General features: G+C 49.8%; 1 protein-coding gene across 3 annotated transcripts in view; it reads right to left on the bottom strand.

The window, feature by feature from the left end:
* The window catches only part of ERICH1 (glutamate rich 1), a 56,190-nt gene that overhangs the window by 29,363 nt on the left and 8,003 nt on the right, over window positions 1–18,824 (bottom strand). For all 3 annotated transcript variants that reach the window (XM_022570890.3, XM_089903624.1, XM_022570889.3), the window contains exons 2-3: window positions 12,163–12,309; window positions 4,120–4,254 (exon numbers count right to left, since the gene is read on the bottom strand). In XM_022570890.3, coding sequence (XP_022426598.1) covers window positions 4,120–4,254; window positions 12,163–12,309 — 282 coding nt within the window. The remainder of the gene's footprint in view (window positions 1–4,119; window positions 4,255–12,162; window positions 12,310–18,824) is intronic.

The raw sequence follows: 18,824 nt of genomic DNA, 5'->3' as shown, positions 1-18,824 counted from the left end.
AGCAGGTTTCAAACCAGGTAAGTGCACCTGACCTGTCACTCGCCAAGATCACCTACGTTCTCAACAACGCGCATGCAAGACATGGGGCAGCGCTGCTCAAGGCTCACTGCCAGAGCCAACGCTGAAATGCTGAGACCATAGTCACAATTCTGTTTCTAAAGGGACGTGGGTGGCTTACTGCTCTCTGTTGAAAGGCTGAATTCTTGGTTCAGCTATTAAAGGTGAAGGGGCAGAAGGAAGCCCGTGAAAATGGTAAATGAGCCATAGAGATGCAAATGTGAAGGACAAATTTTGTTACAAAATCGATAGACCAGGAGGCTGGCTAAGTACAGACCATTCCTACTGGAAGGGACAGGAAAGCAATGAAGGTCCACAGAGGTTAAAGGGGGGACTTGCTGGAGAAGACCAGACATTCACAAGAGAAATGGAAAGAGTAATTTCAGTTACAGTTAAAACACATCAGTTATTGGAATAAAACAGTTTCACATCAAAAGAAAACCAGTCTTAACAGGGAAATGCAGAATTGCACCCAGTTCTCAATGTGGGTTCTCAGTCCAGTGTAAGTATGAAGAAGACAAGTTTGTCAACCTGTGAGTCGACGGCACCAGTCCCCACACGGTGCTGTCACCAGGAGCTCACACAGAGGAGCGTCCACAGGACTGTCAGCCCTGCACAGGGTCCCGGACAGACTGAGCAGCGCCATGGGCAGGCGGCAGGTGTGAAGACCCCGGTGTGCCTGGGAAGGAGCCCCTGCAGACCCAGGTGGAAGCTGCCAACATCAAAATCAGAAGAGATGCCTCATATGAAATGCGAATTTCTTTGTAACTGGAGCACGTGAGACAATGCTTGGAACAACAGTTTAGATTTGCACAGCTGCAGAGTTCACAAAGGATTTTCACAGCCTTTAAAAATGTTACTCCTGGGCTTCCCTGGTGGCGCAGTGGTTAAGAATCCGCCTGCCAATGCAGGGGACACGGGTTCGAGCCCTGGTCTGGGAAGATCTCACATGCCGCGGAGCAACTAAGCCCGTGTGCCACAACTACTGAGCCTGCGCGCATAGAGCTCGTGCACCGCAAGGAAGAGCAGCTCCCGCTCACCGCAGCTAGAGAAAGCCTGTGTGCAGCAACGAAGACCCAACGCGGCCAAAAATAAATTTAAAAAAAATTATGAATTCAAATTTATCCAAAAAAAAAAAAGTCACTCCTGCTCTCAGTCCATGTCAGGGGAGCCGGGGCAGAGGGGAGGTGGGCAGCCGGCACCCTCCTTCAGCCGGGACCCAGCACTTGTCACCGTCACCTGCAGCGGGTGAGAACCGAGACCACCTGGAAGGGTGCCGTGCACCATCAGCCCCAGTCTCCCTGCCCAGGCACGACACCCACTGAGAGCAGTACCGGGCGGGGCGACCGGACCAGGCCCTGAGGTGAGGAGGGGTCAGCCTTGGGTGCCACCAGACCTGCCGCCCCGCACGGGCTGAGGGAGGGGACGCAGGACTCGGCGGCCGCAGACGGGGCGGCCGACCGGGAAGCCTCTTCATTCCCAACTTCTTGAGGAGTCACTACTGAACTGGCTTATTGGTGCTGGGCATTCAAATGGCCATCAACAGTGGACACAGTCACCTCTGGACTTTTCCTTCTTTTCCGACTCCAGTCCTCACGCTCTCTTTGCTTTCAGTGCCACCACTAAGACTGAGGAGCCCTCCCGCTCTCAGCCTTGTGGGTCTGCACGCCTCACGCCCCGCCAGTCCCGGCTCAGGCGTCCCTCTTCCTGTCCCAGCCCCCTATCGAGCCCTAACGACCCCCAACACATGCCTCCCGGCTGAGCACGGTGGCCTCTCACGCCTCTCTGAAGGGTCTCTCATTTTATTTTTTAAGTTTTTAAAAAACTTTTTGGCAGATTGATTGATTAAGATTGATTTCTGCATTGGGTCTTTGTTGCTGTGCACGGGCTTTCTCTAGTTGTGGTGCGCGGCTTCTCATTGCAGTGGCTTCTCTTGTTGCGGAGCACGGGCTCTACGCGCGCAGGCTCGGTAGTTGTGGCTCGTGGGCTCTAGAGCGCAGGCTCAGTAGTTGTGGTGCCCCGGCTTAGTTGCCCCGCGGCATGTGGGATCTTCCCAGGCCAGGGCTCGAACCCGTGTCCCCTGCACTGGCAGGTGGATTCTTAACCACTGCGTCACCAGAGAAGACCAGATCTCTCATTTTAAACAGTATCATCACACTTCCTTCCACTTTCTCACTTCAGACCCCTGAAGCGGCCCACCTTGTCAAATGGGTTCACAAAGGGGAAAAATATTAGAGAAACAGTAAGAAAAGTGAACTGAAACATTGGAGATGAGTTACAAGTGTTCAAGATAGAAAGATATCAACTTCCCAGCCAGAAGTGCATGAAGGAGTTATTCAAAGCTCTTCTGAAAACCTGGGTCAACGTTTTCAGTGATGTTGACTTATGGAACTGAGCTCACAGGGCCTCTTGAGAGAAAGGACCACTTCTTAAAGCTGAGACCTGTCCCCAGCGGGGGAGAGCCATGTGGCCACTGGGAGGTCATTGAGGAGCCCAGGCCCGCCTGCTGTGGGACAGACACACATGGGGCTGGGGCAGCAGTGGGGTTCAGGTGTGGGGTCAGGGCAGAAGCTGGAGTCAGAACGGCAGAGCAAGGTGGACATGTCACCCTGTGACCTCAGGGATGGAGCTAATGTCCTGCAAGGAGATCCCAACCTTCCTTCCCAGTCCAGTCTCTCCTTTGAGGGAGATGGTGGCCCACCACACCTTCCTTGACCACAGCCTCTGGGAGAAGGTCCTTGGAACCTGTGTGCTCCCGGGAACCAAAGGACAGAAAGAGGGACATGAACAGGATGGTCTGCCAAGAAGCAACTGCAGAAATGTAACCTGGGACCTGCTGGAGCCAAAGGTACAATGAAAGTCGCCGGGGATGTGCAGGTTACCATGGTAATTAGAGGGATATGTCCTAGGCACCGATTCCCCATCTCTCTGCTTCGCCCTGACCATTGCTCACCTGCTAGAGCAGAGCGGCGCCAGGCCACCCCCATGCCTTCCTGGAGGCGGTGGCACTGGGACTTGAGGGCCAGGACGAGTGACTACCACAGGGACGTGTGTCCAGCTGCTGAGACGCTTTCCCATCTCCTGGAAGGACGTCCTTCTAGCTCGGCAATGCATTCAGTCAAGGGCACCCAGAAGGTTCTCGGCTGGGATGCTGCCCAAAGACCCGCCCGGGAGGCATGGGCAGCAGAGCTCACTGTGGGCAACAGCCCCGGAATGAGTCCGCATTTTTTCATTGAATATACTAAGTACACAACGGAGTATGTCACCAAAGTAATTTATCTTTATAAGAACATAGCTTAATTTCTGAATGAAATAATCTATTTATCCAATAATTATATTCCAAAGATTTTCAACAGGGCTTGAATAGATGACTATATTACTGCTTAGCTATCCCATTTTTGGTTTTATGGTTTCTGACGCTTCAATTAGGAAGTCAGAAAGACCAATCTACTAGAAAATCATATTTTCTTGATATTCAAGTTAAGGTTTATGGTACAGAGTTTCTTAGTTTTTACTTGTTAAAAATCAACTGGGGAAAATTCCAAATTCCTCTTAAGGAAGTTCCGAAATGATGAATTAAAAGGGGAAAAAACTACCATTTGACTTTTTACAGTAAGAATGTAACGTGCAGCCTCTGCACCCCCCCCCAGAGCACCTGACCCTTGATCTTCCTTCACTCACAAAACATCCAACAGCAAAAGCAAATATCATCATTCAATTTTCCACAAGAGATGCAACATAAGTTATTTCATCATTACAAAGTTGATATACAATCTCAGAAATTTTGAAAAAATTGGAAAATTAAGAAAAAAAGTCCTACTTAACAAGAGAAGCACTTTCACATTTGGATGTATTAATGCCAGACTTCCCCTAACTTGCTAACAAATGGGGCTGTGATCACATTCCAGCCTTAAGTCTCCTCCCACCCTGAGCTTTTCCTGCTGTGGATCTTACAGGCATCTCTGACAACTGCAGACCACACAGCAGTGAGACGCTCAGCCCCGTTAAAGTTCAGATGCAGTCACGACCCTGGAAGACCCCGAAGGCTGTCAGCGGTCTTACCTCCTATGTCTTCGCCGCTGGAGGAGCTCTCAGGACTCGAGCAGCTGGGGGCCTCCGGCGGAGGGGGAACCCACCCCTCAGGAGGCAGGCCCACGGTGTAGAGCCGTCGCGCAGGCTGGACACGAGTGTCACCACCTGTAGGAAGAAGCAGGGACAGATGTCATCAGACGTCTACTTGCCGAGCAGCTTCTCCAGCCACGTTCACTGAAGATGGGTAGCCAGAGCCGTAAATACTGATGTCAGTCAGCCAAGCATTTTGCTAGCAGAGCCACTAAGCTCTACACCCAGACAGGGACAAGGGGTGAGCTATGATTATTTAAATTCACATTGTTACTTATTATGTAAACTTCTGGGGTTTTATAATATGGTATAAAAACATAACTAATTCATGAATAAGAAGCAGAAAATAAAAAGACTCCACGTAACACACCCCTCACGACCACAACACGAATCTCAACATTTTGGTGCATAACCTTCTGGACCTTTTTCTCTCTATATGCTAACAATATGTATGCAGTGTGTGTGTCTGTTCACACCCACACACAGACACACACACGTCTTAATGGGATCACGCCACACACAGACACACACATGCCTTAATGGGATCACGCATCATTATACATGTATATATTATATGTATAATATCATTCAAAAGTGAATATGATAAAATATTAAGATACATTTAATCTTACATACTCTTAAAGGCTACATGATATTCCACGTTATTGGCAAATTTAACTATAATTTAACCACTGTCCTAAATTTTGCACATGGAGGTTGATTCTAAATTTTCACTATTACAAGCAGCTGCTATGACCATCCTGACTGTACATAACTTTGCACCACTGACCACAGGGTTCCTCCAAACAAATTCCTGGAAGTGGACCTGCTGAGCTGTACCGTCCGGAGAGGCAGCTTCCGGTGCTGCTGCCATGCTCTCAACACTGGGCAGGATCGACGCTCTAATCTTCATGTTCTCATTCAAGATATGGCAAAGTAACCTTTATCCAACACAAGTGGATATCCCAATTAGTCTTTCTCAGAAAAATGAATATTTTACTTTAAAAACAACGACAAGGACTGAGCAAAATCACTAATGCACATAGAACGTGTGGTTGAGAGACATTTAAATTGTAAAAGCTTTGGAACATTTTCAAATTCTTCTGCCATCAATATACTTCACTTTTGTGAAACTAAGGGGCAAGAATGTAGTTCTTATGTTAATCTGATCCATCCGGTTGATTAACGACTGTGTCGTTACTGCCAGGATCAAGGGCAGAGCAGGGACGTTACCGCCAGGATGAAGGGCAGAGCAGGGACTTGCTTCCAGGCAGACCATCCCCTGTCGGGTGACATCAACATTTGATCATTTTTCACAGAATACTTTTGGGAGCTTTTAATCAGCTAACAGAACTTGGAAACACTACTGCTCACTTAAGTATCAGGATGAATACAGGCGGCGCCGTGCACCCGAGGCAGGATCTGACTCCTGTTATGAAGGGCAAGGATGCACCTGAGGGCAGAGCTCTTCCCACTGCTCCCATGCCGAGCACACACTCATCTGAGGCCAAGCCTGCAGGCTGAGGAAGGCGATCTGCTGTCTGTGTCAGGGTGGCCAGGCGCAGAGCGCAGCTTCCCGGCCCGGGTTTCCCTTGTCTCTTCTGGTAGAAGATGGCTCATCGCTGCACGGCAGTCAGATGCTGTGTTTCACTGCTTAGGGCTCGGGGCTCAGCAGGGCCACAGCATCCCCTCGCCCACACATCGGGCTCGCAGGGTGAGGCTTGGGGATCTGGACAAGGCATGTCAGGACCCCCTTCACTGCTGACAGAGGCCACCTTCTCCCTAGGAACACCGGGCTGGCCGTGAGGCTTCAGAAGAGGCGACTTAATCAGCTCTCCTCTCGTTGATCAGCTGGCTGAGATCCGAGGTTCATAATTCTCACCCTTTCTGGCTCTGGGTCTGATTTGCAGGACACCCACTTGAGCTTGATTTCATGCCTAACCTCTGACTCCCCCTGCATTGTGCCTGTCCACATGGCCCCCTGCCCACAAGCAGACACGCGCACCCTCCACCAGGGCACCGCCACCAAGCCACCCTTGGGACAGCCGCAGCCTTCACGATCGGTGTGTTTGTGTCACGGAGCTCGGGGCACAAGGCTGTTTTTTATAATTCTTCTGGGATTACCTGGCTCTTTAAAATATATACAGATATAAAGCAATAACAAAAGATAAGGGTCCAACATGGGCTCTTGGGTGACGGAAATTCATCAAAATGCATACACACCGATTGTTGTGGCCGTTTACAGATCATGCCCTCATCTTTAAGAACAAATGGAATCACCAATGCCCTTTTGAAACTAACAAACAAACAAACAGACGCACTTTTGTAAAGTGAACAAATAGTTATCAGAATCACCATGCTGTGTCCTAACTGTACAAAGAACATTTTCTCAACCTCATCCAAGGACTGACTGACAAAGGCCCCTTTCCTCATTTGGCTGCTTCTTCCAACACTGAAAAGACTTGGACACACCTGCAGCTCTGCTTATCGCCAAACTGCGTCCTCCACAAGCATCAAGCCTTCAAGCAAATTCTCAGATGACCTTTACAGAATGTTTCATATGACCTGCACACAACTTGTATTTGTCTATTTGATTGTGATTTCATTGTTTTGTCTTTAGCCAAGATTTCTCTTTTTCTAGCTGCAAATGAATTGTTTTTTCTTCAAAATTCCCAAGACATATTGCTTCAAAAAATATGTTGCTCTTTCAGGATTAAAAAACACTCAAGAAACTAGGGCTAGAGGGAACTTCAAATGACAAAGAGCATGCATGAAAAACCCACAGCTGGCACTACACTCAATAGAGAAAGCATGAAAAACACACGGCTGACATTATACTCCATTGAGAAAGCCTGGCTGCTTCCCTCTAAGATTAGGAATGATTACAATTCACATTCTTGCCACTTCATTTCAACATTATACTGAAAGTACTAGACAAGGCAATTAGTCAAGAAAGAAAGGAAGTAAAAGGCATCCAGACTGAACAGGAAGAAGTAAAACATCTCTTCTCACAGATAAGATCTTGTATATAGAAAACCCTGAAAAATCCACATACACACAAAAAAACTGTTAGAGCTATTAAGTTTGGCAAAGTTGTAGGATACAAGACCAACATACAAAAATCTATATTTCCATATTTAAGAAACCACTGCCGAATGCAAGGTCAAAGCATTTATTAGTATTCCCATATACTAGCAATTAATAATCCAAAAAGAAAAAAAATTCCATTTACAATAGTATCAAAAAGAATAAAATACTTTGGAATAAATTTTTAAGTATAAAATTTATAATGAAAACTACAAAGCATTGTTAAAAGAAATTAAAAATGACTTAAATGGAAAGCTAGACGAAATTCATGGATTGAATAACTTAATATTGTTAAGATGGCACTAATCCTCAGAGTGTTCTGCAAATTCAGTGCAATTTGTATCAAAATTCCAACTTCCCTTTTTTTTTCCTTCCAGAAATGGACAAGCTGATCCTAAAATTCATATGGAATTGTGAGGGACCCCGAATAGCTAAAACAATCTTGAAAAACAACGAAGTTAGAAGACTCTTAACTCTGATTTCAAAACTTATTACAAAGCTACAGTAATTAAAACAGTGTGGTACTGGCATAATGACAGACATAGAGACCAATGGAACAGAATTGAGAGCCCAGAAATAAACCCAAACATCTATGGCCAATTGATATTTTTTGTTTTTGTTTTTGTTTTTTTTTCGGTACGCAGGCCTCTCACTGTTGTGGCCTCTCCCGTTGCGGAGCACAGGCTCTGGACACGCAGGCTCAGCAGCCATGGCTCACGGGCCCAGCTGCTCTGCGGCATGTGGGATCTTCCCGGACCGGGGCACAAACCCGTGTCTCCTGCATTGGTAGGCGGACTCCCAACCACTGCGCCACCAGGGAAGCCCTGGCCAATTGATTTTTGACAAGGGTGCCAAGTGGAGAAAGGACAGTCTCTGCAACAAGTGGTGCTAGAATGACTGGATATCCAGACAAAGGAATGAATCTGGAACCCTACCTCACACCATATTCAAACATTAACTCAAAATGGATAAATTACTTAAATGTAAGAGCTAAAACTATAAAACTCAGAAGAAACCTTAGATGTAAAATTTGTGGCCTTGGATTTGGCAACAGTTTTTTAAATATGACACCAAAAACACAGGCAACAGAAGAAGAAACAGATATAATGGACTTAATCAAAATTAAAATATTTTATACTTCAAGACACCATCAAGGAAGTGAAAGGCTAACCCATGGAATGGGAGAAAATATTTGCAAATCATATATCTGATAAAGCTCTTGTGTCCAGATTATGACCACCTCTTACAACTCAGCAGCAAAAAGACAAGCAATCCAATTACAATATGGGCCAAGGACTTATATACACATTTCTCTAAAAAAGATACACAAATGTCCAACACACACATGAGAAGACACTCAACATCACCAGTCATCAGGGAAATGGGAATCAGAACCACAGTGAGGTGCAATCTCACATCTACTAGGATGGTTATCCTAGTAGGGTAAGAAAACAGAAAATAGCAAGTGTTGGCAAGGGTGTGGAGAAACTGGACCCCCCCTCCCCCCGCATGGCTGGTGTGATGAAGAATGGTGCAGCTGCTGTGGAAAACAGTTTGGCTGTTCCTCAAAATGTTAAACATAGGAGTACCACATGACCCAGCAATTCCACTTCTAGGTTTATATCCAAGAGAACTGAAAACACATGTCCACACAAGCACTTGTGCAGGGATGTTCAAAGTGGCGTTATTGATAAAAGCCTAAAAGTAGAAATAACCCAAATATCTATCTATCAATGAAGAGATAAACAAAATGTGGTATATCCACGGAATGGAATATTATTCAGCAACAAAAAGAAATGAAGCACTGATACTCGTTACAATTCAGATGAACCTGGAAAACATGCTAAGTGACAGAAGCAGACACAAAAGGTCACCTATTATGCAATTCCACTCAGGCAAAATGTCCAGAATACACAAATCTGTAGAGACAGAAAGCAGGGAGGCATGAATGGGGATGACTGTAATGGATATGGGTTTCTTTTGGGGTGAAAAGAATGTTCTGGAATTATTGGTGATGGTTACATAACATTGTGAGTATACTAAGAATCACTGAACTGTACATTTTGAAATGGTTATGGTAAACTTTAGATTAAATGAATTTTATCTTTAAAAAATAGGGCTTCTCTGGTGGCGCAGTGGTTGAGAGTCCGCCTGACGATGCAGGGGACACGGGTTTGTGCCCTGGTCCGGGAAGATCCCACATGCCGCGGAGCGGCTAGGCCTGTGAGCCATGGCTGCTGAGCCTGAGCGTCCGGAGCCTGTGCTCCACAACGGAAGAGGCCACAACAGTGAGAGGCCCGTGTACCGCAAAAAAAAAAAAAAAAAAAAGTTGCTGCATGTTGTATGGAGTTTTCAGAAAAGGGCATATAAGTTAGGCTCATTTGCATCTGTGAAATACTAAAACTATCAGAAATGCCTCCTCTATTTGTTGCCTGAAGCCATGAGAAAGGGTGTGGGGGTCCTGCCCACCAGACCCCTCCCCCTTCCAGGATGCTTGGCGGCCAGAGGGTGCTCTGGAAGGGGAGAAAGCGTGGGGTGTGCAGAAATGCAGCAACTGGACGCCCCTCTAGGACCCAGTGAGACTGCCCTGGTCACACCACATCCTCATTAAACACTCCTCCTTAGTTTAGGCCACGGCAGGTGGCCAGTCTACACTGCGCAAGGCACACTGCACTGCCTTAGACAGCGAGCACCACACGCAGAGCCTGCAGTCTGAGAAATCACATGGGTGGAGAGGTCCACCGAGAACACGGGCCGAAACCTGACCTGCGGTCCTCGTGGGACCTCTCCTCTGGCCCCATCACCATGCTGGCTGGGCCAACTCCATCCGGGCACTGGTGTCCATCCTGTCCTATCCTCCGACTGTGCCACAAAGCCGCTGGCACCAGCCACCACGGTGTGATCACCAGTCAGCACCATGGGTGCCCCACTGCCCATCACAGCTCAGGCCCACCCCCAGCTCCCGGCGGACGTGATGGAGGCTCCCCATGCTCAGGGCCCCCTCATCCACTCACACCAGGCATCTGCTCCATGGAACAAGCTTCTCAACCTTCCGTACGGGTCATTTCACGTAATCGTACATTCTGAACCAACTTTACATCAGCATCTTGATTTTTAGTTCAACATCTTCATACTGAACAACAACAGCACCTCACAGCCGCCTGCTGAAATGACATGACTGAACCTGGAGCTTCCGTGGAAAGACACCACCCAGATTATTGTGAATAATCACTGTTAAAACCGTCAAGTTAGAAGAGGGAAGAAAATGCAAATAAACCCTAAAAACAAAACTTTTAAAAAGACTAAAAACATTGGTTCAGTCAAACTTGGACAGAAAACCAGGAACGCCCAGGGACGCCTGCTCCTCACGTAGGCGGCACGTCTTCCCTACGGTTCCCACCTTGCTAAGCTGTGCTGTGCTTATTCAAAACCACGTGCGTCCTTCGCAGGTGGAATGGGTGTCACGTTGGTTTTCTGGGCAGCATCACAGGTGGGGGCTTGAGCACAGGTGTTCCTTCTCTCCTGGTTCTGGAGGCTGGATGTCCGAGATGGAGGTGTCACAGGGCTGGTTTCCGAGGCCTGTCTCCTTGGTGTGTGGATGGCTGTCTTCTCCCCGTGTCCTCATGCAGTCATCCTGCTGTGTGTGTCCGGGTCCTGATCTCTTCCTGATCTCACCAGTCACATTGGACTAGGACCCACCCTAATGGCCTCGTTTCACTCAATCACCTCTTCAAAGGCCCCGTCTCCAAACACAGTCAACATCTTGCGGTCAGGGCTCCAGCGTATGAATTACGGAGGATACAATTCAGCCCACGACAGTATGGTCTTTGAAAGGTAAAACAGCATTAAATAGTAGCCACCATTCCTTAGTGTGACTCCAGGGGTGGGAGTCCACCCTACACCTGGCAGGCTCTCTGTCAGAACAGCAGCAGGTGCGCCAGAGAGTGGTGGTCCTGGGGGGATGCTACACGGGGGTCAGAGCATCCCAACCACACCGAGGCACATGAGGACACAGAAAGGGAACTCGGCAGCCCCAGGTTCATCCTGAAGGACAAGCTTGTGCAGCCCCCCATTCTGGGGGGGAACGCTTTCCCCTCGTCCGCAGGCATTGGCCATCTCATGGGTGAAACAGGCGTGGGCACGATTATTTCTGGAGATCCAGCCTGTGGGCAGCAGGCATGCCCTGGGCTTGTCGGGCCTGCCGCTGAGATCTGGTCCAGGGAGGGTCAGGATTTGTGGACATAAGGTTACCGGGCCAGGCCAGCAGGACAGACCAGCGCTCAGGAACAGAATCACTCCAGGACAGAGCCCCGTGAGGGGCCACTGCCAAAGAGAAACGGAACTGACCTGAGAAAGGGTGCTGGGAACTCTGCCCTCTCACGTCCACCTGGGCACTAGGGGCTGCAGCCAGGGCTGCCCCCACCTCGCCTGGCCTCTTTCCGTGTGTCCCACTTAGTGGCCCCTTGCTGGGCAACACCGCTGCATTGATGGGGAACCAGAGTGAGAGGAGCCTCCACGGCCGACCACCTCACTGTGTGAGGATCTTGGACAGACATCTGTGAACAGCAATGGACAGGAGACTAAAACAGGAGAGACGTCAGGAGCGTGTCCTGGATGGACAGGGACTGGGGCAGGGTGACAGGGCAGATGAGAGACCAGGCAGCAGGGTCCAGTCTCTGCAACCGGGAACAGCATGTAGATGAACTCAACACCAATGGCGGACTTGACCTCGTCCCCAGCTGGGGGCACCGATGCTGGCTTCTTCCCTCCCCAAGTGAAGTAACTGTCCTCCCAGAGCGTGAGCAGAACGACACCTGCCCGTCCCCTGAGGTGACACCCCAGTGGCCTGAGGCCAGGCATGTGCTTCCTGGGGAATGTCCAGGGACCCGCCCTCACCTGTCATGGGGGGGATGCCCCTGCCCTTCACTCTCTCAGGAGCCACTTTCTCAGGTGGGTTTCTGCAGGCTGGACTCACTGGGGCCCTCTTCTCTTGGCCACGTGGAACCTCAGGATACAGTTTCTTCAGCACTTTTCCAACAAACACTACAGAGGCATCAATTTGCAAAAGAAAGGAAAAGAATTACTGATGGCAGTTTTATTTAAATTGCAAATGGATTTTATAGAAAACGAAGACATATCACGACATCACTACCTCAGGACTGCCCCCCTACAGGACACCACTGGGGTTGTCCCCCCAAGACCCTCCAGCACCGTCCCCCTCAAAAGACCCCCAGCACCATCCCCATCAGAGGACCCCCAGCACCATCTCCCTCAGAGGACCCCCAGCACCATCCCCATCAGGGGACCCCCAAGCACTGTCCCCCTCAGGGGACCCCCAGCACCATCCCCATCAGAGGACCCCTCATCACTGTCCCCTGAAAGGATGCCGCCCCCCAGCACTGGATGCCCCCACAGGTGTGAGCACAGGTAGGAGCCGCTCACACCTGTGCTCACACCTGGGGGCCGCACTTGGGCTCACAGTTCTGTTCTTCCCTCACCTTGTCTCTGGTTGAATGTATGTATAAAGCACAGACTGCGAGGTGTTTTGAGAATCAGGGTTTGAGGTCCTGGGCCCCAGCGCAGCCCCAGACAGGCTGGGTCCACGTCAGTTCACAGCAGATACGCTGGGCAGGCCCCAGGCAGCCCCGGCTGCTCCCTCCAGGGCACCCGCCGGGGACCAGCACAGCCGGCTAGGTTCTCACAAGGGTGTGCAGAGTCTTCATTTGGTTTATTTTAGTTTACATTCTGATCTAACTGGAGGGGAAGAGCTGCCACAATGAATAAATATTTCTGTCCTGATTTAAGTGTGAACAACGAACAGGTACAATCTCAAAACAGCATCCTAGAAAAGGTGAGGAGAAAAGGTTCACCCAATGGACCTGTTTTAACCTCATTAAATTCAGAAACAAATCAGCAAAGAGAGAGAGCTGCTCTGGAGTATCCAAGCACCGTGGGGCAGAAATCGGGACCCCGGAGGAGGGTTTGAGTTCTTCAGATGATGAGGTGGAGGATGTACGTTTGGGCCACTGAGGATGCGGTGACGTGAGAGGGGAGGTCTGAAGGGGCCACTGAGTGGCTTGTGGGTCACAGAGGGCAGGGTCCTGTCCCCACGTGGGAGGCACAACCCTAAAGACGCAGACCACTCCTCATTTCATCATGTGCTCAGACAGCCCTCGCAGCAGAAATAACCCCCTCCAACTGGTACTAGTTGGAAAAAACACAACTTGGGTCTAAAAACACGAAAGGCCTTCTCAGAAAACTATTCAAGCCCAGGCAGTGCTTGGCCGGGCGCCTGGGAGGAGCACGGGGTCCTGATGCCACCCGCCCGCTGGCCCGGTGGCCTGATGGCTGGCTGCCCGCTTGGCCAGGAGGCCCTGGATGGAAGAAACTGTCTCTGGCGACGATGCCCTCATTTACGGTCTCGGGTCCCGGAAATGCTGGACTCCAACCCCCACCTCTGCCTGGTTGAACAGCGCAGGGCCCGGCTCAGAATATTCCCAAGGCCTCTGCAGACAGCCCCGGGCAGTGCGTGCGTCACGGGGAGACAGGCTGTTCCGTTAGACCGGCGCTCAAAGACACGTCCAGAGGGTAGGTTCCAAGTTTCCGTTAGAAATTGAACTGTCCTGTGCATTTCCTTAAATGGCAGAGGGGAAAACACTCTATTCCAGAAGACTGGGTGGCAATTTCCAGGGGAAACCAAAGGCAGATAAAATAAACTTTACCTACAAACTATCAACAAGTCAGCATTTTTATGAACTAGAACAAATATCAAGGTAAAATCCTAACTGGGCACCCTGCTCTAAAACAAACTTGGGGAAGCTCGGAGCCTGAGACTCGCCTGGGCTGGCGGCGGCTGTCATGGGCGTCCAGCTGAGGTCATCTCTGAGCCGAAGCTTCTGCACACACGTGTGTATCTCAACACACAACAACACTACAGGAAAACCTGACACAGGTCATCACCAAGCAGTGCCTGCACCACAGCTGAGCAGCCACACAGCCCGAAGAACCCGACATAAAAACACAGCAATCCCGGGGAGAAACCAGTGCAAGCCAGGCCCCCAGAAGGCCCCCTTCTCCAGGGAACACTGAAGTGGATTGGGCACCTGACCATTTTGCTTGAACAGGTGCCCTGACTACAGGCAGCAAGGGCGCGGCACACAGCAGGTTGGCCAGGAACTCACCGCCTAGGCTTTCTGTCGTGGATCCTGAGCTGAGACATTGGTAGTGTGTAGGGGCAAGGAAAAGAACAAAAGCCCGTGGCACTTTCACTGAATTCAACGGGCTGCGTAAATAAATTGTATTTACAGCCTAATTAATAGGGGTTTTCACCAAGGAGCTAGCTACCTGGCGGCGTGTCTGCAAAGCCTCTGGCTCTCGAGGCCCTTTGGTTCTCCACTCGCTGGCTTTGCGGTGTCCCCGCACGACCGCTGCAGGGGCCTCAGCCTGTTGGGAGGTTTAGGACATGTGGTCCTTCCTCAGGGACAAGATTCAGCCCTAGCCCCAGGCTGAGCGCTCCAGTGCTGAGGTCCCGGGGGCCAGAACCCAACTTGGGTGGGGTCTGGGGGCGACAAGCTTGCCTCACACCTGGCTCTGGAAGCTGAGAGCGCCCTTATAAGGGGCCTGGGTCTGAGGGCTGTGGTCCGAGGGCGGCCTCATCTGCCACCCAGGCTCCCCCGCCGACCCACGGGGCCTGGCCGGGTCTTGCTTCGGGCTCTGGGCCTCCCCGATAGGGAAGGGTGGCAAGAGCTGGGGTTCAAACATCATCCCAGCCAACGCCCCACCAGAGGCAGCCCTGCCAGGGACAGGGCCCCTCTCCATGTCTCCTGACTATGGGACCCTGCTCAGGGCTGCCAGGCCCTGTAGTGTCCCCACTGACATTTTAAAAACTAAATCTAGCACAAGACTCAAGGGCTCAATACTTGCCGCCTCAACCTCGTTACCAGGAAGCAAAGTTTCGTGACCCTGAGAGGAGAGGAGGTTCTCGGTCAGCAGGAGGCTCAGAGCACAAGGGCGAACCTGCAGGTCTCCCCACGCAGAGCTCCTCCCCTCTCCCACAATACCCAACAGGGATCCCTCCAGGAGTTGGGTTCAACTGGGTTAAGCCACAGTTCTGCCACTCCTAGGTCTTTCTGAGTCTCACTGTTTCCCTCCGTAAAGTGGGCAGAAACACTTTACGGGCTGCAAGTGGGCTGCAAGACTGACAACACAGGTGTGCTACAGAGACGACACAGGAGTGGATGACGGGGCTCTCACTTCCTCACTCCCGGCCTCTCTCCCTTCCCACTCCTGTCTCAGCCTGAGACAAAAGCTGAAACGTCCTCCAGCTCGCCTGAGATCCAGACCCCACTGCCAACAGCAGGCAAGCCCACCCAATGGCCCGCAGCGCCTGGTATTTTAACAAAGCAAAACTGAACTGTTTTTCCCCACTCACCCTGCGCCCATGGCCTGGCCTGGGGCACTGTCGGCCCGCCAGCCCCTGCGCTGCCCGCCTGATGCCCCCCCCACCCCGCCTTCTGAGAGCATGTGGCTACTTGCTGGCACCAGGAGCTGCTCCAGGCTCTTGCCGGCACCAGGAGCTGCTCCAGGCTCATCTGCTCCCCCTCTGCCTGTGCCCTGGGGTCGGCATGTCTCCAAAGAGCCTGTGTCCAGGAGGAGGGTGCGTCCCCGTTCTGAACACAAATCCAGTCACATCCGTCCTTGGCTGAACAACCACGGCTGCTCGAGGGAGGACCGTCTTGGCCACTGCAGACACAAGGGCCCACATCAGACAGAGAAGCAGAGCGGGAACCAGCCCCATGAGCACCGGGCGTGCCCATGGGGAAGGAGGACGCACCACATGTCCATGTGCTTCTGAGGGCCCGCGGCTGCACCACGGGGAGGGGGCTCAGCACGCACAGCACGCACCATCTAAGATCGGGGGAACACAGGCTGTGCACTCAAAATTCAAAGCAAATGTTCATAAAGTACAACTTAAATATAAAAGTGTCATACTCTACGCTTAAATCCCAAGATTAATATTTGGAGGGTGACTGTGGGCAGAACAGTGACACGGATTCAGATGTGCTAATTCATAAAGGCCAGAGGGTCTGCACAGTTCACACTTCATCAAATGGGAAAGACAATTTTCCTAAGTTTTAAATTTAAAATTGAGCATAGTAGTTCAAAAACTAAAACAAAGAGAACTTTTATCCTCCTAAGCTAAATGGGGTTAAGCATCTCGTAAACCCAAGAGGCAGCATGATTTCCATCTCACACTCATGTGTGTTAAAAACCTCACAAGCAAAAACACACCTTCTCCAGGCATCTCTGCAGGCTCCCACCCCCGGCAGCACATGTGCTCCATCAATCCCACCCCTACGACTTGTAATAAACGTTATCACGGGAACAAAACTGCTCTGAGAGGAGATGCAGGTTTTACGTCCTATTATCCATGATCCGTGAGATAATTATCAAGTGTCTTGTCAACAGGCACAAGAACAGATGATCTCAAAGAGCTGTCAGGACGGGCATCCCAACAGCAAAAGCGGGAGATGTGTCTTCAATGAGAAGTTTAACTAGTAAGTCTTAACGGATTCCAAATATCCAGGTACCTCAGATTAAAATAATTTTGCTGATAAATATACATGTCTAATACTTTCAGTTGCCACAATTTAAAGCATAGTCTTTTTAAAAATAATGTGATTTTAATTTTTCAAAATCGGCTTTAAAAGAGCAATGTGTAACAAACAGAATGAAAACAATACTTTCTACCAACCAATACTGCTGGAGGGTTCCTTGGTGAATTTCACTTTCTCCCAGCATTTGAGGCAACGCAGGGAGTTAAGACCACGGAACGTCTGAACATCATGCTCTGAAGCAAACAAGCTGTCAGCGTGGACTTGCCTGCCCAGACCCCCACCAGCCCCAGTGATCAGTGCCTCTGCTTTTCAAAGGGACGATGGACCCGCTCCTGTGCAGTCACATGGGGCTCCTATCACAAACGGAGCTCGTAGTTTACTTAAATACAAATTACCAGCTATTTTAGACCAAAAGAAATGTGTAGCCACTGGATTCTCAGTTCTCTGAGCCTCCAGGGCTATGAAGGAGCTGGGTACCCCATGAACTGCCTGCCGGTTTCCTACAAATAGGGACTTAATTCTAACTGGCCAAACCTACTTAGGGATTCACGTTAAAAGCAGAACATAAATGAAAGGTTATTTTTTTCAGGGTAGGAACACAGTAAAACATCATTTTTAAAAAGCATCTGTCAGCTTTGGTTTGTTGAAAGGCGCCTTGTGCCTCTGTGTGTGTGTGTGTGCGCGCGCACCCATGCGCGCGCCCCCATGCCTACTGCAAACATAGTCCTAAAAATCAATTTAGAGATTAAAAGTCTCTTTTTTGCTTAATTTCCACTGTGCTCAAAAACAAACAAAAAAGAGCAAGGTGCTTGGGTCCAGGAAGGCAGCTCTGTGTCACCACAGGAGCTCAGTGAACCGCCGGCCTCCTGCCTGTGCCGTCCCCCTCTCCCAGCAAGAGCAGGTTGTAACTTGAAACTCTGCTGTCTGTCAAAAAGCAATCAGCGGAACATAAAAAAGCAGGGGAATGGACATTGATGCCTGCAGGAGACAAGTACAATCACCACGCGACGGGCGGCTGGAGCTGGGACATGAGAGACACAGAAAAAGGTCACTGTGGAGAAAAACATCCTGTCTGAAATTAATGCGACGAAATACCAAACAGAGAGATCAAGTCTCTGTGTCACAGGGGAATTAAGTCATTTTGATATAATTTTCAGAGAGGACTGCCATCTAAACTTGCTATTTCAGGTTAAAGACACAAGCCAAATAAAAATAAAATTTCAGGAAAGTGTTCTTTGGAAAGTAGACACCTGGGAAGAACTCAAAAGGAAATAGATAGTTTGACTGCTGGTGGTAAACTATTCAATTCTGAACTATTCTTCCACAGTCACGTGTTTTAAAATCTAACAGTTGCATATAAAAAAGGAAGGGGTTTGCTCCATTTTTAACAGAGGTGTTAATGGCAGCATTTCAAGGAATTAGGTCTCCTTCGCTGTGGTCTTAAGGCAGAATGCCTAACAGGCTCCTGCCTGAGTCAGACGGTGCTCCCGGCACACCTCCCAGCTGGGAAAGCTTCCTCATCAGGGGAAACTGGGTGCATGTACTTTCTATTAGAAAAGGCTCTCATGAAAAAAAAAAAAAAAGAAACAGAAATAGGAACTTTTTCTTCCATAATATTACATTCTGAAAAAAGCAAAGGAAAATGAAAACTATGTGGTAGAAAAAAAAGCACCTCTGATCTTTTTGTGTGTGTGTGGTACATGGGCCTCTCACTGTTGTGGCCTCTCCCGTTGCGGAGCACAGGCTCCAGACGCGCAGGCTCAGTGGCCATGGCTCACGGGCCCAGCCACTCCGCGGCACGTGGGACCCTCCCAGACTGGGGCTCGAACCCGTGTCCCCCGCATCGGCAGGCGGACCCCCAACCACTGCGCCACCAGCGAAGCCCACCTCTGATCTTTGAGACCACTAAGTCACCCCATCAATGTCAGAAATATTTTTCTT

The sequence above is a fragment of the Delphinapterus leucas genome, chromosome 21, assembly GCF_059928025.1.
Source record: "Delphinapterus leucas isolate spDelLeu-1000000601 "Yukka" chromosome 21, BTC_Dleu_Yukka2, whole genome shotgun sequence".
Classification (NCBI taxonomy): domain Eukaryota; kingdom Metazoa; phylum Chordata; class Mammalia; order Artiodactyla; family Monodontidae; genus Delphinapterus; species Delphinapterus leucas.
The sequence above is the reverse complement of the archived record's forward strand: the minus strand, read 5'-3'. Positions and strand labels throughout refer to the sequence as shown.